The following is a 23457-nucleotide window of genomic DNA, read 5'->3' as shown; positions in this document are numbered from 1 at the left end:
GCAAGAAAGGGTATTTCTATTGCTCCATAAAGACAAATTATGAGGAAATAAACAGGAACATGGAGCTAACATTGCTGGACTGAATAAAATGTTGGCATAAATCCTGAAAGTCTACCTTGCAATGTGTAATGTCATAATTAAACTAAGAAAAGAAGACCAAGCTATTCTTTATGCCCAATGAGTAATACATGGATCTGAAAAGATGTTGAATTTCCATGTAACAAGGCTATCTAAATCCAATTACTTCCAGAAGTGTTAACCACCTGTGAACACACTGGAAGCATTTAAACTAATTTTTGAGTGTTAAAATGCTCTTTTCAATCCCATGTCAATTGTTTTGCAAATGAAAAATTATTTTATTTATCGTAAGACTTCACATGGCACAAACATAAAGAACCTGGGAAAGGCCAGGTCTATACATTGGCTGAGGCTTAGAGAAGAATTAGCCCTCACAAACAAAAGGCTGTATACTCAATTGATAAAAGAAACAACATCCAATAATTTTGTGGTGAAATTGCACCAACTGAAGATTCAGCACTGAGCTAATTTCTAAGCCAATGAATGAAGATAGTACAGGTTTTTAAAATGAATTTCTTTCTTTTTTTTTTTTCTCCTCTTTTTCAGTGCATTCATATTTCCTTAAATAATCCTTTTGATTTACACTTTTGTTTTCTCTCTGACTTTAAAAGCCTGGAATGCATCTTCTGTTATAGATGCCAGGTAAAGTAATTATCTTTGTATTATATTTAAGCGTTACAAAAAGCCCAGTTGGGAAGGAAGGAAGGCTGACAACAGTGCCTTTAGTAAATCACATGCCTGCTCCCTGCAGAATGATTGGAAGACCTGCAAGCACATACAATTCCAGAGCGTACAGTCTACCCCTTTGTGAGATTGCCCATTATATACAGACATCATTAGTCTTGAATATATATACATGCACATACATATATAATCCGAGTTTTGTCTTCAGCTCTTTTTTGCTGTTCTGACAGAGAAATACTGTCAGGTAAGTAGTGCATGATCGATCCAGAAATGCGTGACTAAACTAGTAGAGCCTAGGCCACCCTCCTCAGGTTTCTCAGCATAAGAACATCTCCATAGGGTCACACCAGGGTCTGTGCAGCCCCCATGTACACCATCTATCAAAAATCTAGGAAAAAACAGAACAGGGCAAGCATATACATTGTGGTAAAATATCTCCCCGCTGCCCAGCAATATGTGGGTTACTGACTTTCCGTGCAGGACGCTGGATCTACCTGGTGGACCTTCCTCGCATAAATTTGCTCAGTCCTTTTCTGAATACTTCACACTTTTGGCCACCACAACATCACGTGCCAATAAATTCTACAGTTTTATTATGTGCTTTGTGAAAAAAGTGCTTGCTTCTGTATATCTATATTCTGTATGTATCTGCTGCTTGATACAGGATTCTGGCATAATTGCAGAGAACAAAATACAGGCGATGAAATCAGAGGTAAGCAAGTGACAGTGAATGTCACTGGCTTTCCCATCTTCTACAGCATTTAACTATTATCAATACCTACATACTAGTCCTGAGAATGATTTCATTATTGAACTATGTAAGAAAAATCTGCTCACCGTAATGGATGTTTCTTACCACATTGTCCTGTGCGTCTCACAGGGACACAATAACTGCATTGCCACACCCACAAGGTTTCAAGCCAGCCTAGTACATCTCTGCTGTGTGTGTTTGAATTTGAATTCAGTAAAAGTTACACTATCAGTTACCATACAGCCTAGATTGAGGCTTTAACCTTGGTTTATACAGGGCTAGGCTTAGTCCAGCTGAGAGAGCTGTACAACCGTGTGCAAATGCTTTGTCCCTGGAGCCATCTGGGTAAGAACCACCTCTTCTGCTCAGCTTTCTTCTCAGCAGTAGCATGTTGCCCTCGTACAAAGGGGACGTGAGATCTAAAAGATCTAAAACAAACTACAGTAGAATGGCAAAACAACAAAAGGGGGGAACAACAGGGAGGAGACAGGAATGTCATTCATGTCAACAAATAAATGAAGCATATGGAAACTGCATTTAAGGCATAAAGGGCATGTAAAAGAAGTTGATACGACCAGATGGCTAAGGAACAAGGAGAGCACAATTCCAGAAACTGTAAGGGAAATAGACAACAGAAAAAGAGAATAAAGATTATGAACTTCATATTTAATAGGGCAAATCCAAAGGGAATTTAACAGAACTACATCAGTAGTTATGAAAACCAAAAAAAAAACCAAAAGTGAAAAAACAAGTTAGCAGAGGTTAGAATTGAGCCAGGAATATGCCTTTCCCACCTGGGGAGAGATTTCAATTTTGTGGTGTCAGCATTAATAGTTTTAGATACTCCACTACTCATACAGACATGGTAGTAGGGTCCAGGAGAGCAGAAGGCAGAGACTGGCCAGGGCGGAAGGACAGCTTTGGGGGTAAGTTACATGTTTCAGACCTTCAGAGCTGGGTTCAGGGCCTGGCTTCCTCAAACACCAAATAAAGTATTTCTCTTTTTTGTGCCTTCATCTCCCATTAATAAAATTCAGATAAAAATATTTCTATCCTTTCTCTGTCTCATTGATGAAGACAGATGACTCTTAAGGACTGACCAACAGATACTTGTATGCTTCTAGCCAGCCATGAGGTCCTGATCTAGCTACAGACACAGCTGCAGATCCCAATAAAGCAAATACTAGAGTACCCAGTATTGGAAGTGAAGTCTTAAAAATTAAAATATATGTATTTCTTGATAAATAAGTATAACACTCAAATTCCTCAATTATGTACAACATTTACTCATTGCTTTGGATTTATTCCCCTTCTTGTCAGCTGGTTTGAGAAATACAACCTTTAACAACACCACACAAGGACTTCAGAAGGTAGGAAGGAAATGCTAATTGGTTTTATCCTTTTGTGAAACAATCCATCCAAAGTTAATTAGAACAGGTTTGCTTTTTCTTTGCAAAAATAATCCATAAGAAAGACTGATAGGCAGAGCAAACTGCATCTTGCACAAAGGTGGTAGGATTTAAGTGATTTTGAGCTATGCTCCCAGAACTCAGTTGCCTTCAGGCATCTATCTGGTCTTTCTCTGTGGATGGCATAATTAGGACTGGAGTGAAAACCCCAGTGGTGAAGCCTGATAAGAAGTTAATCTTCTGGGCACCACGTGGGCCAGGAGAGATGTGCCAAAAAGTCCAATTAGCAAAGGCTTCCTGTCCTAGGCTGTGCCATAGCATTGCTCAGCGCCGATAAACAGCCGCAGCATCCACTTCCGAGGTGCGTCAGTTCAGCAGTGCACAAGTCCCACACAGGTTACAAGGGTAGAGCAGCACAGTGCAAGCAACGGGCACCACCGGCACCTTGTACCCACGGTGCAAATGGCAGAAAAGCAGCTCTGTGATCCAAGCTCATAACACTTCTCCACGCGACCTTCATACTCACAGTGGGACATGTAAATCCTACAGATTCACACACCTCCGTAGTAATAGGATTCAGGTACAGTGCTTTCAGCCACACTGGGGATAAACGTAAGCTAAGGCATTTCTTACTGCATTTGGGAGTACCACAGAGAGTATGTGTCAATAGGATCTGATCGTAGGCTTCTTGAACCCACTGACTGAGGCCAAGCAAGTAGAATACGGGTCAAATCCATGTCACCCCAATTTTAGACTGAGGCAGCCCAAGACCTTCTGGCAGTACAGACCCAAAAGCATTACAGCAGGTTCAGCCCCCCTACAGCCATGTATGAGAAAAGTGAGAAAAGAATTATATGTGATTTCCCATCACCTGTAAAGAAGAGAGGAGAAAGTTCTTGGCTATTGGAAAAGCACTGCAGATCTGGAAAACACAGTGCTCAGCAGCTATTCTTTGCATGCCAGAGACCCTTTCTTTTATGGGAGGCAAGCACGTCCCTAGTAGCCAAAGAAATGCTGAGGCCCAGCATCCATGGACCCAACAAACTTCCTTCTCCATCTAGGGATATCTAAGAGCAAATCCCAATTTCAAGAGGGATGCAGGGCATAGAAACTGCTCCTGAGGAATTTGACTGGTGTCTTCAGAGCAAGCAACTGTGGTATGACTACAATGGAAGGAGTTAACAGACATTGAAATTGTTTTATTAAGTAGGTTTGCCAGAATTTACTTATTATTAAACCTCATTAGTCGGAGACTGTCCTTGTACTCCATGTTCTTACCCAGTTGCTGCCTGCTGCCTGCTGAATAGACGGAGTGATGCTGGAGAGATTATTTCTAAGCCCTTCCCCCTTCCCTCTCCCCTCCTCTTCCAGGACCACACTGACAGTCCCAAGGGAAACAGAGGAGAGACAGGGAGAGGGCAGGATCCACCAGCTCTCACTCCGCATATTTCACCAGGAAGCCCCAGGAGTCCGGAAGAGGAGCTGCCACTTAGGACACTGTCTCCTTTGCAAAGGATCTTTTAGTACAACATATATTATATGAACACATACAAATATTTTCCCCTTCCAGGGAAGAAGGACAGAAAGAGAAAGAGGAAAGAGACTGCGATCTCCAGAGTGCTATAGTGATTTTTCATGTAATCAATACTGTAAAATATCCCCAGGTCTTTCTGCTGGATTGTAACTCGGAGGACAGCTGATCCGTTTGCGGCATGTGTACTTCACCTGCGGGGAAGCCAGGCACCGGGCAGCAGCCCGTGGTGCGGTGGTAAGTAACTTCGGGGAAGTTTCCCTGCAATTTTTGCAGTTCACTGACTTGGGGTAATAATTGCCTTTGAATCTTTAGAGATTCTGAACAAAAACAGAGGTTAGTTCCTGAAAGGGGGAAGTGAAGGGGGGGGGGGGGCATCTTTCAATTACCTCCCCCCCTCGCCGAGCTGATGAAATACTTCGCTTTCTGTCTGTGTAACAAAGTTTTCTCCAGGGTGGGCAAATGTTCCCTATATCTTCTCAGTAATTTGCAGTGACATGAGACCAAGTTGATAAGAATAGTCATCATTTATAGAGCACTTTACCTCTTAAAGCATTTTACAAAAATCTACTAGCTGATCCTTGCAATACCCCTGAGAGGCAGGCAAAACAGGCGTGCAGAGAAAGGAAGAGGAATTGCAATCTGAGCATTCAAGTTAAAGCAATTAAGAACTTCACATCCAGCTGATGGCAGGTAATTGACCGCTCTAACTCTAATAACTATTAAGCAGCTTAGTTGAGTTAGCGTGTATTTAAGGGTTTATAGAAATAAGAAAGCAATGCGACAACCACCGGAAAATACAACGATCTAACGATGACCGAGATCTGCTCGGAGAAGAGACCAATCTGCTCACATTTGGATTTGCAGGCATCCGACCCTTCCCGATAATTATGAATGAGGCTTTAGCTCTCCTCTGTGTCTGTGTGTTGCCAGACAACCAATGAGGCTGCAAAGCAAATCGCGTTCACAGGCTGCAGATTTCAGAAAGAAGCATAGAGGTGACTTTTACTTACAAAAGAGGCACTCATTAATTTTGTGATTTAGGAAAGTAGCCTGAAACACCTTTTCTCTTGCAATAACCTCTACTATGTTTTCTCCTCCTTCCTATACCTTTTGGCTGACAGATAACCCTGCTCTGATGCCATTTCGGATGTCCCAGTGAGAACTCTTAGAGATGCCTATTCTCTCCGGAGGCAGTGACCAAGACTATAGCAACATTAGCTACACTTCTTGTAATTCCTTGAGCCACTTCTTTCCTGTCTCTGTTGAAACCCCTTCTGTCAAAGGGGTCCATTACCAAAGAGCCAGGAGGATTTACCATCCTGATCAAGTCTCTGCAGTCGATCTAAAGACAGAGATCATGATAAATGTTGGAGGCATCAAGTACCTGCTACCTTGGAGTACTTTAGATGAATTTCCCCTGACCAGACTGAGCAAACTTAAGTTTTGCAGCAGCTATGAAGAAATAATTCAGCTGTGTGACGATTACGATGAAGACACCCATGAGTTCTTCTTTGACAGGAACCCCAATGCTTTTGGGATGATTGTCAGCTTTCTAGCAGCAGGGAAGCTGATGCTCTTAAGAGACATGTGTGCCTTGTCTTTTCAGGAGGAGCTGAGATACTGGGGGATTGAGGAATCCAGCCTGGAGAACTGCTGCTTTCGAAAACTATTTCAAAAACTGCAGGAGTTGGCCGAGGTACGCAAAGAAGAGGAGCTTCGGAGGAGCAAAGAAGCTACATGTGTCTTGGATGAGAAAACCAAATTTGGACAGTTTATGAACAGACTCAGAGATATGGTAGAAAATCCCCAGTCAGGACTCCCAGGCAAAGTCTTTGCTTGTCTCTCCATTCTCTTTGTGGCCACCACAGCTATAAGCCTTTGTGTTAGCACAATGCCAGACTTAAGAGCTGAAGAAGACAGGGTAAGTAAGCCCTTTTTAACCGGTCTAACTACAGAATTAAAAGAAATTTGTCTGCCTTGCTAGGAATACATCATTAAAAAGATTAAAATGATACAGAAAATCCATAGCAAAGAGGTTCAAAACTGTCGCTGGTAATGAAACGGTCTATAACAGAAAATGCAACAATGGCTTAAATTAGTTCTATCATGTTCAAAGTGATATTCAATTAAGAATAATGTGAACAAAGTATTTTACTAATTGTTAGTAAAATACAGGAAAGGGCTTCCGGACAGAACAGATATTGCAGCTCTCTAATACAGCATTGCTTTTCCTTCTTAAGAAGCAGTTGGTAGTGTAAGTTATTAACTTGTTAGCACTGAGACTCTCAAACTGACATTGTGGAGTTTTCTCTTCAACATGCTTTACCCTCTAGTTACAAGCAATCTCTCGTTTGGACACATCAGTTCAGGAAATATTTTCCTCTGACATCTTTACTTTTAAAATAGCCAGGTATCTTCCCTTGTGATAATACAGTCAAATCTTTAAAGAGGAAGAAATATTCATTAATTTTTATAATTTACATTTCAATAGTTGCGTAAAGATTAAAGGATGAGAGACAGATGAAGTATTTTCACAGATACTGATACTTAAAAGCTGCGCCTCCAAAAATCATAATTCCATGCTAATAGAATTCTGTATTTGCCCACATATATATGTACATATTGTAGGAGTAACGCCAAATACTAGCTGAACTGCTAACTGCATTTAAACCCTTTTCAGGTAAGTCATCCACATTAATTCAGGGCAAATAAATCAAGCCTGTATCATACATGAAGGATCTTCTCTATAACATCATTGTGAATATTTCAGCATTTTAAAGATTTGTTATTCTAGTAATAAAACCGAGGAAAGTAACAATCCAAAGTTATTTCAGATGTAGTAATGTCTAAATTAATCAAATAACCTTGACTAATCTCTTTAATGAATCCTGCGCTTCATGAAAACTTTTAATGAAAACTGCCCTTCCAAAAGTGTGGAGGAAATCCAGGTCAAACAAACTCCCTGCCCCAACCGCTGCTATAAGATAAGACATTCTTCAGAGTATTGTGTACTGATGAATAAAGTCATTTTCACATGTATGGCACAGCGTGGTGTGCACGATACAAAAATCTGTATGTATTTTATTGCTCAAGCAGTAAGTCAAAGCAGCACAGTCATGATGAAGATATGTCATGATATTTGATGTCTTTGAATAAAACTAAGGACTGCACAGAAGGCTGAAATTTAAGATCATTTCCTGTTCCATTTAACCCCTTGAATATTAACTTACATTTGCACAGGAAGACTATTACCTTTCAGTAATAAGTCTGGTGCTCTTGCAGCCTTCCACAGCTATTACTTTTGGCAGGAAAAACCGTAACACTGTTCCAATGCTTCTTCAAGGAAGTGCTTTAAATATAGAACATCCTTCTTACAGCTAGATATAAGAACATTACAAACTCTGCTCTAGCAAGTGCTTCCTACTAACTTTGTTAATGGAAGTAGCCCCATGCATTTTATCTTAATTTCCCAACCACTGCAGAAAAAGCTTTTATAAATACTTTTCATGCAAAAGAACAAGCACATAATGTTTCAGAGCTCAGCTAGATGTAATATGTTGTATATTTTAAAAATAATTAACCATATGCTAGAAAGGGAAGCATGTTGAGGGTTATAAGTATATCTGGTAGCTGCAGTGTAGCTGCTGTTCCTGGATTTCCTATAAAACACAGATGACATGACATTTGCATATATATCACCACTTTAAAAACAAGCAAACTGGATTGAAACAACCTCAAAACATGGAATGTTTAAAGTGCAGAGGAGAGGATGAAGGATGAACTTGAGCAAAGGACCACATTTGTCCAAATATTTGGAAACGTTACATAAGTTACACTTAAGAGCACCAGTCTAATGCACTTCGTCATTGTGTCCCAGAAGCACAGAACAGAGTATTAAAAGTCCTATTATTTGAATCATTTAAAATTATGCCAGAGAAAACACAGAGGAATATACAAGACAAAATACTCATGCTTTGTGGAAAAGCAGAGAACTAAATAGTAGTTTTTCCATCCCTAGGGATGGAAAATTTTTCCCTAGGGATGGAAAATTCCATAAATTTCCCTCCCAAAATTCTTAGCCTGCAACACCTAAGAGTTTCTTACTGGGATCTCAAAAGAGCATTTTAGCTAGAACTGGACAAATAACTCAGATAACTTAACTGAATAAAAATACTACTTCTTGGTTGCGGCTGAGTCATACCCAGGCAAATTACAAGTCTACGTTGATCTGTAACTCAAAATTGTTCACTGGCTGACCTCTGAAAGTGATTCCAAGATTTAGCAGCAACCTGGGACAGGCACGCAGAATCTGAAATTTTGGTTCTTTGGGCTAAACTTAAAGATCACACGATATCTGTTTGCTCAGTGATAAAAAACAGTCAAATTCCTTCAATAAAGTTTCTGAACAACCTGTAATTCCACAGCTGAATTCAAAGATGCCCTATCCTGAGGTTTATTCATTTCTGAGTTAAAGCTTGGCAAAACCCCTATGCGTAAATGTGCTTACAAGTACTGCAAAGATCCGTTTTCCAATGTCACTAACACTGGAAATTGAATTTATCCATTCTGAAATACAAATAAAAAAGGCTTTACCTCTGCTGCATATGTACCACTCTAGGGTCCTTTTTCTCATCATCACAGACACATTTAAGAGAGTAAGAACTGGCTGGACTCCAGCTCAAGGAGAAGGATCAGAGTCAAAAAAAAAAGGAAAAATAATACAAGGTGACTTCCACTTCACTCAGAGGCTTGGCTGATCCCACCCTGCAGGCACATGAAATCACTTGTCCTTTTAGCAGTTGCTAAGCCAGGTCTGCTTAGAAGGGAGAACAGCTGCCTGGGCAGGCAGAAGAGCAAACAGGAGTCCTCACCATCCAAGGGAAAGTGAAAACTCCAGTCTCTGGGAGAGGGAGGGCAAGGACTCAAGGCAAGAGCATCCGCAGCAGGGAAGCCCAGTCACCCTGGCAACCAGAGGGGAGGGAAGGAGCCATCTCTATGGGCAGCAGAAAAGGGAGGGGAGGGTTAGCTTAAAGGTAGGAATACAGCCAAAAGTAAAATAAAGAATGAGTTATTATAATTGGTACCATGCACACACTCTAGAATATGTCAAATGACATTTAGGACTCCCTGTTCTCCCTCTCTTCTCCAGTGATCAGTGACTGGTCAGACCTTGTTACTCCTAATTTTTGTATTTGCTCTTAACTGACCTTGAGAAGCTTGTAATTGCTTTATATATTGTGCATAATCTAATGAAATATAACCAACATAAGCTGCAACCAGTATTGTCAGATCTAATGATTTTATCTTGAAACTTAGAATATTCATTTTTTTAAAGCTCCCATTCCTGGGGTCGTTTGAATATGTGGAAATCTAATTCCTTTTAAAAGAGTAAGTTTTTAGTCTCTGGTTGCACTGGGAATCCAGAAAACATGAACAGAGGAAAAGAACCCAGTACCTAATGTATAGAATGATTTTTAAATGACTTCTTCATTCTACACCATTATTCTGGAGGCCCTGGCTTCTGTTTTTCAATGTTTGATGTTGCTGATGTGGTCTGTATGATACTAAAACCAGCATATTTGGCTTGTACGCTAGAGGAAACTGCCGAGAAACACATTTTCTTTAAAAGTGGAGTAATTTTACTTTAGAGGGGACAAAACAATTTATTGGTCTTACTGTGAAGAGAAAGAAAATCAAACAAGATATTTGTTTCACCAGGGTTACCACTGCCACAGCTAAATGCATTAATTATCAAAATTAACATGGACTTGTATCTAGCCAGTTCAGTATGTGAAGATAAGCTTGCAAGAGGTATATCCTCAGTATTCAAGCCATTAAATCCATTAGAAAAGCATTAGAACGTAAAGCTCCAATCCTGCCTATAACCTGCAGATAACATTAAATATCTCTAGTGAACTTATTAAAGGAAAGCCCAAAGAACTTGGGAGAGACTGGAGGAGATAATAATCCGTATGGAGAGTGTCACTGAGAGGAGTGTAAACCTAGTTCTGCTGCTCACACATCTGCAAAGATAAGGCTCTTCATCAAAGTGTAATTTGGCCAACTGTTAGAAGCAATCACCTTTGGTAAACTGAATATGACAGCCAGATTTTGACAGATACTGCTGGCTACCATTTTTATGGCTTTTAAATAAGGGGGTCTAAATATTGATCAAAAAAGCATTTTCTAGCTGATTAGCCAGGGCAAAATGATTCTGGCTGAAAAATATCTTTTTCAATGACTAGTATGGAGTACTAGCATCGAAGTGGAGCAATATTCAGAATATACCTGAAAAGCAGGGGTATTTCACAGTAACTTGGTGTTCAAACTTACCTTCTAACACAAGCATACATCACACAAAGCGTGGCTCAGAATGACTTGCTCTATTGCAAAGAGATTAATGAAATCCTGACTTTCAGAAACACTTCTAATGCTCATTTTAAAGTGTAAGACTATAAAGGCATACGTGTACATACCTATCTATAAATATATCGTATATACATATGACTTGAAATTACTTGGAACAAAATAAAGCTGGATTTGCTTTTGTTTTACTGCATCTGCTCAGGATATTTTTCTGGGTACTTATCAGGACTCTTACTGCGGACACTCACTCTCCTAAATTATCTAGTCATGTAGTACAATTCTGATTTCTTTGAACCATTTTGATCAGCAATGAAAATATTGCAGCATTTTAAATAGGAAAATGTGCTTCACTGAAGCACCAAAAACACCCAGTCTACTAGGTGTACTCGGCACAGTAGAATCCAGCTAACTTATTTGCTTCATGGATTGAATTAGTTAAATTAATAACAATTGAAGGAAGATATGAAATAAGAAGCCGTGAAACAACAGAAATCAGAATATTCAAGCCTGGGACTTTGATATCTATAGAAATTATTGCTTTATGGGATCTGCCTTTTTTTGAGGTTTGCATATCCATTCAGTAACATCAAAAGCTTTGACCTTGAAATTGCACCATTATGTTAAGACTCTGATTTCATAGTTCCACATTATTAGTAACTGTTTTCCAAGCATCCGCAAACAGAATTGCATATTTCAGCATTAAATCTAATCTGTACAACACTGGTGAAGTTCACATTACCTAAGCCCTGCTCTACATAACCAAAGAGGGGCACCAGTGGGGGGTAGACGCTGCTGAACATCTGTGTCTCAGCTTACCCTTGCTGCCATAGAAAACAATTTTCTTTAGAAAGTCTGGACACTCCAGTGAGTAAAGGGATTCTGCATGGTTTTCAAAAGCTGGCTCTGCCCGTACAAGGTCCAATGTTCAGAAAGCACAATTAGACATTATTAGTTTGCCCTATGTTCATCCAGTTTTGGCTGTATCCCAACAGCACTAAGTCTCCTGGCTTTGCACGCTATCCTGGGGGACACCCAGCTGTTCTAGCTGCTCTGCAATGGGCAGTCAATCAACTGCTATTCCATGTGCCAGCACATGTGTTCTTCACTGGGAATCATGCTTTCTTTTCCCTTTTGCTGCTTTCAAGTTTATAATACTTACAATAGGAAAAAATCCTGTTTACTTTCCTCACTTGACTCATCTCAAGGGGTTCAGCACAGATGATTGCTTAATAAATGCCTTCTTTGGGAAGATGGGCATTTCCTCTGAGGGAGGCACTCTATCTTTGGAAAACGCTCTTTGAAATCAATGCATCCTCCAAGTTTGTAGCAATAACGCATCAAGTATTAAAAGTAAACAACCACCCAAATTTGTATGTGTTTTAGAACTTCCTCTTTGAATATGACGGAAGTCTTTGAGGACTCTTCAGTCTACTGCTGCAGTCAAATTCACAATCTGGTATTTTAATTCTGAGCAAATCTAATTGCTAATTTCATTGCAGCATCAGGGCTATGACCTGCATATGTTGTGTTTATTCCCACAGTGTCAGCACCTCCTGTTAGCACTAGTATTTTCCCTTAGAACAGATTCAACTATATTTGGAACCCTGCTGTACGCCCTGTACTACACAGGTACAATAACAAGTAGTTTCTGCTCTAAAGACCTTACAATGCAGTGAGGAAAGAAGCAGAGAAGAAACGGTAACAAGGTAAATGATTTGACCAGCAGCAAAACTGGAAATTAAAGGTCATCCTCCTAAGTCCCAGATAAATACCTTGTCATTTTGACTATATTGTTCTTCACAGTTACAAAATGCAGTCTGTTAAATTTTACTGGGAAAACGAGAAAAAGATAATGCTTCCACATCTTTCTCCTAACACAAACACTCTGGGGTCACCAATTGGTTTAAATCCAATTCAAATTCTTCAGACTGATTCTCACGGTGTTTGCAGAATAAGGACCCAAGCTTAAAAGTTAATTGAAATATTTTGTATTAGCTACACTTCTGCCCCAGAGGAGATAATTGTGTGTTGGATACAGAGATAACAATTTCCTTCTATGTTCTTTCTAATGTCCACATTAATATAATCCCAATATTAGTTTAGTTTCCCCACATGTACTAGTTGTAGTAAACGTTTTCATAAGGCCAGGCTTCTTTGTGAAGTGGGTGGGAAATCGTTCCGTGATCAGAATGTGCAGCACTCCTTTAACAAGCTCATAATTCTGTAAATCAGGTTACAGTCTCTTTCTCAGCAGGCTGTAAACCTTTTGATTTCATTGAATCAGTCTGTAACCATAAATCCAAGTTCTGAAGTGATCCATAACACAGGGATTTCAAGTTCTCCCTAACCATCATTTGATTCAGCAGAGCATGGTTTAATTATTCAAATAATAGCGGCAATGCGGTCGCAGTGATTCAGCAGTACCTGCAGCACTGCAGCTGGATCCCACAGCTCCAGGTACGCAGGAAACACAGCTTGGCACAATGCTTACTAACTGAATCATCATTTTACAGTCAAAAGGGATTTCTGCCCTGCATCTGTTCATTTCCTGCTGCGCACCGGGATAAGAACAGCCGGGACCTGGTTAGGTATCTCGGTTCCTACACTGAGGCCTTGATCTCCCTCTGCTCCTTGCTAAGCACTCTCTAGACTTGTAGGCTCACCCTGCAGACCCACCGCCTGGGATTTGTGGACAGGCAAGAGCAAGAACCGAAGCTTGTTCTTCCACTATTACATTAGCTTGTATTCTTTTCCGCAGAGGGAATTGCCCGGGGAGAAGCTGTAGACCAGGATGCAGTGCCCATGTATAATCTTGAGAGAAGTGCAAAAGGCTGGAAAATAGCACCCTGCCCAGGAAATGTCAACCTTGGGCATAGAGAGGAAAATTCCTGTGAGTTTTGCTTTTAAATCCTCCACACAGAAGGCTGAATGTTTTTTCTCTGAGTGGACCAAAAGGCCAGACTGCAAGAAGAGCAGTCTTGCTGAGATAAGCCTCTCTACTAAGTGTTGGATAGCACAAGCAGGCAGAAGGGAGGTGGATACCCACGATACGACTGATCCCATCTGCTGCCACTTCAGTGGACACTGGCCTCTGTCCACAAAACAGCGTGTGGATCAGAGGGAAGGATCTGAGCAGTAACTGGCTGTATCTGAATGTGCCAAACAAAATCTGGACCTGCCAGGGTAGGTTTAGCAGATGTGAATTGTGACCTTGCATCAGCCACGGAGCCAGGCATGTTTCTGGTGTGAAAGATGATGTTCTGGCAGCCTATCCTTCGACTACAGAGTGCTAAGCAGGTCCAGGTCCTATGGTTAAGGAAACTCTCCCTTAGGACTCCAACAGGAGTCTGAATCAAGAAGAGTCAAGCATATTGCTTTATGAGTTCCTTCCCTGCTTTGTTTTGAGACTGTTTGTTTAGTATGGGTGACTGAACACCAAAACAGCCTTTACTCGGAAGCAATCACTACTGCGCCTAGGGTGGATCTAGCTGGGAAGAGGTTTTAGATCCTTTCTGCCCAATGTTCATTTCTTTTATGATGATGAGCCAGCTGGTTTCCATAAATGTACCCTGGGAATAACAGTGTTTGCATACAGTGCTTCAATCATGACTTCTAGTGGGGTTCAAGGACTTTTATCAACTTGGCTTCCTAAATAATATTAGTTGACTTTCTCACCAGTATGCTGTATAAGCAACATATATACATATTGCTGATGTACATGTTGATTTCCTCTCTAAAGTTTTGAAAATATTAATCTCTGTAGGGATGACGTGATTCTGAAATAATCCATATACTGATCTATCAGAACTTACTAGCAAAGCATTCTACAAGCATTGGTGCAACTTTTTCCGTTTAACTAGGAAATAGATTATTTGATACAAGAAACGCTTAAAATCACTAATATCATCATGAACAGTGTTAACTAGCAACCGTAGAAAGGAGATCATGAGAAATGGTGCAGGTTTGCCTGTCTTACATCTCAGACTCCACCCCATTTATAGATTGCGTGAAATCCCGAGTTACACACCATGGAAAACACGTTCAGATTGCTGCCAATGAACTTCCACTTAGAGTCAGTCACATCAAGGGCAGAAAGTTGGTACCTATCCAATTCCTATCCCAACACAGCTGCGGCACTGCACTTCCAATAGAAGGGGAATAACAGGATTTCTTTCCCCATTTTTCCTCAGATTAAGAGAAACTTTGCATGCCTCCCTCTGATGTTTTCAGATAGTTTCAGTTCCTGTTTTTACACTCTGGAAATGGCTTCAAAAGGATTTGTTTGCGGGGGGTTTGTTTTTAAGAATCAGTAACAAAACATGAAAAGTCCATTGCCACAATACAGAGCAGGCAGGGATATAATACCCCTTCTCAGAAAAGTATCAAACTTTGCTAGCCTGCTGGTAAGTAGTCAGCCACTACTTTACCATCAAAATGGTGCCACTGATTTCCATGGTGCTCTGCAGAGGATTAGAAAGAACAGATTTGTTCCAGTTGATACTGGTGAGGGGACCAGAGGTAAAACCTGCAACCCTTTCTAACAACATGCAACACAGCCGTCAGCTGCTAACGGGCCAGGCACACTCAGGTTCAGGTGTTCAGAATCCTCAAACAGTTTTATAAGAGGAGGATACTGAAGCGTGTGATTTGCAAAATATAGATTATCACTCTGTTTTGTGTTTGCTTCAGCATTTATGGAAAAACACCTTACAATGGACTAAAGGGTAAATATCTGCTGCAAAAGGTATTGGGGTAAATCTTTGGCAAAAGGAAATTAATTGGCAGATCAGGTAATGATTCAAAACAAGTTTTCCAGAGCATATATTAATGATAAAGTGTCTTAGAGTGCAACCAAGTGGGATGCAAATGGTCAGCACAGAGAAGACCCTGAAGGCACAAGTATAGCTCCTTGGTGTTCTCATCCAGTTATCTATAAATAAGAAATTTTTTCCTTGTCTAGCAAATGTAACAAAGTGAGTTGCATCTGAAAAACAAGGTGGATAGACAAGATACATATTCCACAGGGGAAACTGATTCAGTCACCCTGGGCATTCCTACAATTATTGATGCATGTAAAGATATTTTCACTAGATGAGATTTATATCTCTTGTAAGATAGGTTAGTGCAGCATAACTCTGAGATCTGGTTTTGTTTATTATCCTAGATGTCATTATGCCTTAACTAATGTTTCTGGTAAACTGAGAGGGCACTTGGCCAGGAAATTTATCTTATTTATTTTATCTTGTGAGTGGCACATATCTCAAGTTCATTTAGCATGGATTCACAGTTAGTGAATAAAAACTCATCTGTGCGTTTGAGGTCTGAGATTCAGCCACCACATATTACCCTGGCCAGTCCTGGCCTCAGAGGTGCTGAATTCCTGAAACTCCGATCCTTTCGAAAAAGGTACTGCAAGAAAGCTGCAGAGGTCCAACTTGCTCAAACTTTTGTAAGGAGTGCACAATAAAAAGCAAAATTTATTGAATTCTTGATTATAAAAATATATAGATCTGGCTATATAAACCTACAGTTCAGCCACACTTTAAAACTGCAGTCCCAGTCCCTTACACCTCAAAAAGGACAAGGGCCAGAGAAAGGCAAGGATGGAATGACTTAATGCAAGGACTAAGGCAGGCAGAATTCCTCAGGATGGGAACAAGCTACGACAGTGGCTGCAACAGAGGTCTACAAAATTGCAAATGGCAGGAAACGAGTAAATGTCAATCAAGCAACCAGCGTCCCTTCCAGTGACAGAGCTTAGGGGCATCGGCTGGAACTAACGGGAGCCTAGTTCAAAGCAAAGAGGTGAGTCTCCGTGCAATAGGCAGCAGACAAAAGAATGGCCAAACTTTATAGAAGAGCAATTCAGTTGGTTTACACGACCACCACCTTCAGCTCAGGAAGCTCTGGAGTGGAAAATAAAAGCCGGGAGATTTGCCTTGGGCATCTGTTTGCTCAGGCTGTTGGAACAGGGTGCTGGGCTAACTGGACTCAGTACTGCTGTTCTTATATCTTATTATGCGCCTATTTTTTCATATCTAACGAGAAGTTAATAGAAGTATCCTAAAACGGGCAATTTTACTGTAACACTATAAACATTCCAACGCGTAAGAGAACCCAGAAAATGAGCCATTGCCTTACACAGCGGAAGGCAATACTGAAAGGAAGCATGAATTGCTTATTATCTCTGGTGGTACAGAAGTTTGAAACAGCCACTTTGCTCCTTTGAGGTGGTTTATAAATTTAAGAAATCTCTCACTACTTCAGGCATCAGGCTCAGTATATATATTTTTACATACAAATTATTGTTTCCTTCATTGCTGAGACAAATGCTCTTTTCATACATAAGATCAATACCAGGCACTTATTTTATTACATTTATATCATACGTTGTAGAATTTCAGCTAGAGGCAAGTTCCATAAATCCTGATAAATTCTTGCATTGTTCAAAAGTAAATCTGCAGGATGAATAAAGCATAAAGAGTTAGATACGCACTCACCACTGGCTTTGTGATAACTGTTCTCCGTCAGAGTCGATGATAGTTTGAGTACTGATTGATGCTACAGTAGTGTAAAACATGTCAGAGGGTTTTATTGAAAAAGCCCACCCAAAATATGTTGTGGTCGGTTATAAATAAAACCTCATCTTCCCCTCATGTTCACAGTCAACACCATACTGGCTTGGAGCTTTTATAGGTTCCACTACAACATGGTACTTCGGGTGCAAAAATGCAGACAGGAGGAGAAAGAAGTCAGTGACAAATTTGACTCAAAGATCTGAAAATAAAAGCTCAGAATTCTGCTCTAGTTAATGGTGAGGTCAAGAGAGGGAGTTGTTTGTTGTGTTTTGTGTCAGCACGCACCGATCACTAGAATTTCCCAAACGTGTTTGCTTTGTTCAGAAAGAGGAACTATATCGAAGTCATTGTGGCACAGAAATTCCTTTATTGGCTATTTATGCAAAAAAACCTTTCCATGGATCAGAGTATTTGGGCCATAATTTGACAGTTCACTGAAAGTAACTAACACCTAATGGGAATTTGGTGACAACAGCAACTTTGAAATCTACCACTGACATAGAGGCATCTGTATTTCGGTAAGAACATAGTATTTGAAGTCAGTTTGTTATTCTGCCTGCTCTTTGGACAACAGTTGTAAGTGGAACCTAAAGCACTCTGAGGTCTAAAAATCATCGAAAATACTGGGAGAAACAGAAATTGGCTTGGTACTTAATATTTCCTCTTTTTCCCTCTTATTCCAATATTCGCTGCTTTTGAACAGGATGTTCAAAAGCATCAAGAATCTTCAAAGAGACTGACATTAGAGGGATATTCTATATAAACCATACCACATATATTACATGATATACAGAAATATTCGTAATATATAGAACATTCACAGACAAATTCACTAGATGAAATCTATTTCCCAATGTGAAATCAATGAGCATGTTCTCATTAGGTCCCATAAAGCCAGGGTCTTACACTCTCTTTCTAGACACTGGTGACAAAGAAATAAAGACAAGCAGAGAAAGAGGCTTGGAAGTTTCTGGCAGATGTTGTATATGGACTGACCAAATCATGGTACGTCTACACCATGTAACGGAGTGAAATGGCCCCGCTGCGAGATGGTAGCCCAGCTGCATTATTTCTAGGGCTCGAGTTAGACACCTCCATACAGAACCACTGTGCTGCATGGATAAATCAGTTCTCTCTGAGAGAAACAGGGCTGGTTTTGCTGCATGCCTTCACGTAGTGTAGGCATGTCTGAAGCAAAGACATCCTTCTTTTTCTGTCTCTTCCGAAAAAAATGAAGCACAGAATTCTCTGAGTTAGTCACACTGTCAGAGACTGTGATATTGTCACTCTTTTGTTTGCTGCAGCAGAAAAAGGGACCGTGGCTTGAATCATAGGCAAACAGTTCTGAAATGTCTTTAGCAAAGTACATAAAAAAGACAAAGTGTGCTAACAGGGGAGAACTCACCATCCTTTACATCCACAACTATGCACAAAGGAGAAATAAAATGCACAGTAACATTCCTGAAAAGTTTTGATTTGAAGGATGCTCCTCTGAAAAATGAAATACGCATTTAGGAAGCTGACTGCACAAATTGCTTTCTCTAAATATATATAACTTTCCATGGGGAACACTGAGGCAACTGAGGATGGTGAGAAGAAAAAAATCTCCCAACCAGTCCTTACAATGCTACACCTTGAAATTTCACCCTCAATTCAAAAGACACCCTAGACCTTAACAGTTATAACTTCCAGCAAACAAAATTTCTTTTCTTGTATTTTCCAAGGAAGGAATAGTGAAAGCTACATGATGATCTGAGAGAAATATCACCTGTAAATGTATAAAGGTAAATAAGTAACAGATGTACTGGAAATTCAGCCCCGTTAACAAAAAATAAGATAAATCTTGATGGGAACAATGAATAATTCACAGGGCACATCACTAGAGTGACCACAGTCAGGTCTGTGCAGAGTCCAGGCTGCACTGTACAAATAATTTACAACTCAGAAAAAGTGAACACTGCATAACAACTGCTGATTGCAAGCAATCTCGTCAAGGCAAGCCAGCAGCTCTGCAAACATCAACACACTCGAGGCACTGCCATGGCAATGACTTCAAATGGGGCTATAACCCGATCCTGTACGCGTAACTCTGGCAGGGCCAAGTCTTCATTACCTTTTGCGATGTTTGCTTTAAGAGATCAATTATGATCTTGACAGTCTACTGTTCAGAAAGAGGAAAAATCCCCAAATGGTGCTACAGAGCTCAATTGTTCTGAGGGTTAGAGAGGGTAAAATATATACTTAAGGGGTATGTTACCATTTTACCGGGGGAACCTCAGATACCCAATGATATAAACCCTGCCTGAACAAAAAGACTTGCTACTCCCCAGAATAGCAGTAATTCTATCACAAGGGACACTCTAAAAAACCAACATCACATTGCAATGCAGAGGGCAACTGAACATTGGTAGTAAGTTTAATTAGTAGTAGGGGTATGTGCTTCCCGTGGTGTTTTTAATCAATATTGCTTGCGAAATTTGGCTGAGAATGATTAACACTGTATGAGGAACTGTTCGTCTAAATTGCTTAATTTCAGAGACAGGCTATCAGGAAAGATGCATACAGCAGCCCTGACTGCATTCTACAGAGGTTACAAAAAAGCGTTTCACGAACCAAGGGCCTGCAGTTATTCCTGAATAACTCATGGCCACTCTACTCTCCCAAAAGGAGGTTCTTTCTCTGCACAGATCCTCATTCATCATCCCTAGTACTGCTTGATCTTCTGCAGTTGTGAACATCTCAGAGATGCAAGTCCCTGTTCAGCATGAATACAAGGAGAAGACACTTTAACCTTGCTAAGCCTTCATGTACCAAAGTTGTAGCTGGAAAAAGCTATTTGCTACATATTCTTTTTCAAGCAGCTTAAAAATCTAAAATGAAATTACCGCCTTCTACATTTGGGTTTTCTGGAACATGCAGTGACAATCCATATTCTGAGTCCAGAATTTCAAAGGCTTGCGATACTAGTCAATCCCTTTCTCTGGTTCCCAGTTAGAGCCGAGATTTCTCATCTTCACCAAAAATTCAAACCCCATACACTTCATATGCCGGTGTTTTGATAATGTGCTCAGCAAAGAAAAGCACACAAGGCTGCTTCAAACTCAGCCAAAGTCCATGGAAGACTCCAGTTCACTTCAACTGGTTTTGGATTAGAACTGTAATCCAGATATTTGCACCGATGCAAGAACTTAATGTAAATAGCAGCATGCCACTGTGAAAATGTCATACAAGTACCTGTTAGGTGGAATTCTTCAATAAACTTATTCGCAATGCTTAAAAGCAAAAAACCCAGCATTAGTCCAATCACAAGACCAGGTTTCTTCAGAACATATGAATTCTCTGTACAGGTTAAGGAATATATTTATCAATAGGATGATAGGGTGTGTAAGAAAGCAGTGACACCAGTATTTAAGAACAATGTGTTCCTTTCAGGGGGAGGTGTCCAGCTGCTAAGCAGTACATGCTGCTTTCATTGCTATTTCTTATCTTCTATAAGGCAAAAAATGGTGGCAGGACCTGGTTTGTTTTCTGCCAGTTGAAATCCAGTAAGCAGACACTTGTGCGTATGAAGGAGGCAGTATGTACACCGCAGTCCCTGTAACCAATGTGTCCATCCGTTAGCTTGCTCTTTGGATGGAGGTAACCTAGTGGCTGCCCATCACTAAAGGACAAAGCTCAGTGTAGTCTCTTGCTTCCCCAAATAATTATGAGTTAATTTACATTTGCTTCTTCACTTCACTGGAATAGGCCAAAAGAAGTTTCATTTTTTAAGCTCAGCTCAGGAAAATAAAAAATGTGAATCCAAGGCAGCTCAACTAAAGCAATTCCTTTGATAACAAAACCGAGAAAATACTGCTGGTAGCATGTGGCCTCAATACTGGGAGAGGATTCTTCACGGCAAGTTTCACCTACTGGGTGGATATTTATTTTCCTTTAGATTAAAACATTTGCATGTACAGAAAGAAACATGATTTATATAGGGCATAACTGAGCCAAGGATCCAGATGACTTAATGAATATCTCTGAACCACTTTTAATTGCACCAGAGTACACAGCATTTGTGAAAGCACCAGAAGTTTACAGAGACATTCAAACATTAATCTTTCTTTTGAAGAGAAACTGATTTTTGTACAGGCTTACAAACTAGTCAAGTTTAAATTAATTTCTGTTTGAGAGCAGAAAGTGGGACTTATTTGGGACTCATAGGCTGCATGCCAAGACTTTATACAGAGATAAGTTTCATTCATTTAGACTGGAAGAAGCAACATAATAAAAATAAGCAGGTAGATACATCTGTTCATTCAGATATTTCACGTGCTCATTATCGTCTATACACTGTTGAAAGATGGCTGCCATACGACTACCTGCTAGCTGGGATTTGTTTATTTCTGATACCAGTGACTCAAGCAGATAGATATTGCTTCTTCCTTAGTGTTTTTGGATTCTAGTTCACAGACTGTTCTTTTATTTAATTCTCTTTTTGTTTTGTGTCAGGGCGAGTGTTCCCAGAAGTGCTATTACATCTTCGTCATAGAGACCATCTGTGTGGCTTGGTTTTCCCTGGAGTTCTGCCTCCGATTCATTCAGGCAAGGAGCAAGTGTCAGTTCTTCAAAGGACCCCTAAATATCATTGACTTCTTGGCTATTTCACCCTATTACGTTTCCCTCATCTTCTCAGAGGACAACTCGAATGAGGAGGATGACAGGCCAAGCAGCAACACATATTTGGAGAAGGTTGGTTTGGTGCTACGGGTTTTACGTGCCTTGAGGATCTTGTATGTAATGCGCCTTGCCCGACACTCCTTGGGCTTGCAGACTTTGGGCCTCACAGTTCGGAGATGCACACGGGAATTCGGCCTGCTTTTACTCTTCTTATGTGTGGCTGTCACCCTGTTTTCTCCTTTGGTCTATCTCGCCGAGAATGAATCTGGGAAGGTGCTTGAATTTACAAGCATACCTGCTTCTTACTGGTGGGCTATCATTTCAATGACCACTGTGGGGTATGGAGATATGGTACCACGGAGCGTCCCAGGCCAGATGGTGGCTCTGAGCAGCATTCTCAGTGGGATTCTCATCATGTCTTTTCCTGCAACATCAATATTCCACACTTTCTCCCATTCCTACTCGGAGCTGAGAAAAGAACATGAACGATTGCAGTCTCGGCTAAGCAGAGTAAAAAATGCCAATCACTCTGGCGAAAGTGACACCTTCAATGAGACAGACAGCTTGATCCTGGAGGATCAAGCATCACCAATCAAATACATTTACAGAGGGAACTAAGCCTAGTTGTAAAACGTTCCCAAGAACAGGAATAGAGATATACACATATGTATGTCAACATAATACACAAAGTAAAGCAACAACATAGGTTATGATGCTAATTTTCTCTGCCAGCATAGGTATAATAAGCAGTCAAGCCAATGCAGCTAGCTCCAACACATCATTATGGAGCTGGAGGTTTTGAGAATGTCAAAAGTCAGAGTTTATTCAATAATAAATATTAATTCTTCTCTATGACTAATAAGAATAAACTTTGTCTCTGCCAGTCATGTATCTTGCTGAATACCTAATACTGAACGAGTAACAAACAAAACAGCTTCTGTTGGCACAAATACACTTGTCATTTTATTTGCCTTTGAGTTTCCAATGTTCTTGCAATTAACATCTTGAGCCAAGCATTAGAATGGATTCTTTCAGGGCTACGCACCACGGTTGTTTATACAATGCTCATCCACCAGGCATACAGAAGAAGCCTCGATACAAATCTGAATTCTGTATCTAAAGCTACTAATAAGCTTAAAATAAAAGCACTGTATGTGAAAGCTTTCAAAGTTTGCCTGTAGCCAGACGATCAATCTATAAATAACAAATTGCACTGCTATTGTATAAAATACATAGTGTTTGCAAGAGAATTTGCTCGAAATGCAGTTGCGGTCTGCAAACTGTAAACATTTCATACTAGACAGCAAAAGTTTTCAAACTTCTTTTTCATATACTTATTTAAAATAATAATGAGGAATAAAAATCCCAAGCTTACTGACCATATTAAAAAGAGTG

At 40.2% G+C, this 23457-nt stretch overlaps 1 protein-coding gene across 1 annotated transcript in view; it reads left to right on the top strand.

Annotated features, from left to right (window-relative positions):
• The window catches only part of KCNG4 (potassium voltage-gated channel modifier subfamily G member 4), a 36005-nt gene extending 13237 nt beyond the window's left edge, over positions 1 to 22768 (top strand). Inside the window, exons 2-4 of the mRNA XM_072872799.1 lie at positions 4587 to 4690; positions 5578 to 6377; positions 21895 to 22768. Coding sequence (XP_072728900.1) covers positions 5628 to 6377; positions 21895 to 22680 — 1536 coding nt within the window. The 5' untranslated portion in view covers positions 4587 to 4690; positions 5578 to 5627 and the 3' untranslated portion in view covers positions 22681 to 22768. The remainder of the gene's footprint in view (positions 1 to 4586; positions 4691 to 5577; positions 6378 to 21894) is intronic.
• The last annotated feature ends 689 nt before the right edge of the window (positions 22769 to 23457 follow it).

Source organism: Ciconia boyciana, chromosome 9, assembly GCF_034638445.1.
Source record: "Ciconia boyciana chromosome 9, ASM3463844v1, whole genome shotgun sequence".
Classification (NCBI taxonomy): Eukaryota; Metazoa; Chordata; class Aves; order Ciconiiformes; family Ciconiidae; genus Ciconia; species Ciconia boyciana.
This window is presented reverse-complemented; position numbering and strand designations above follow the sequence as displayed.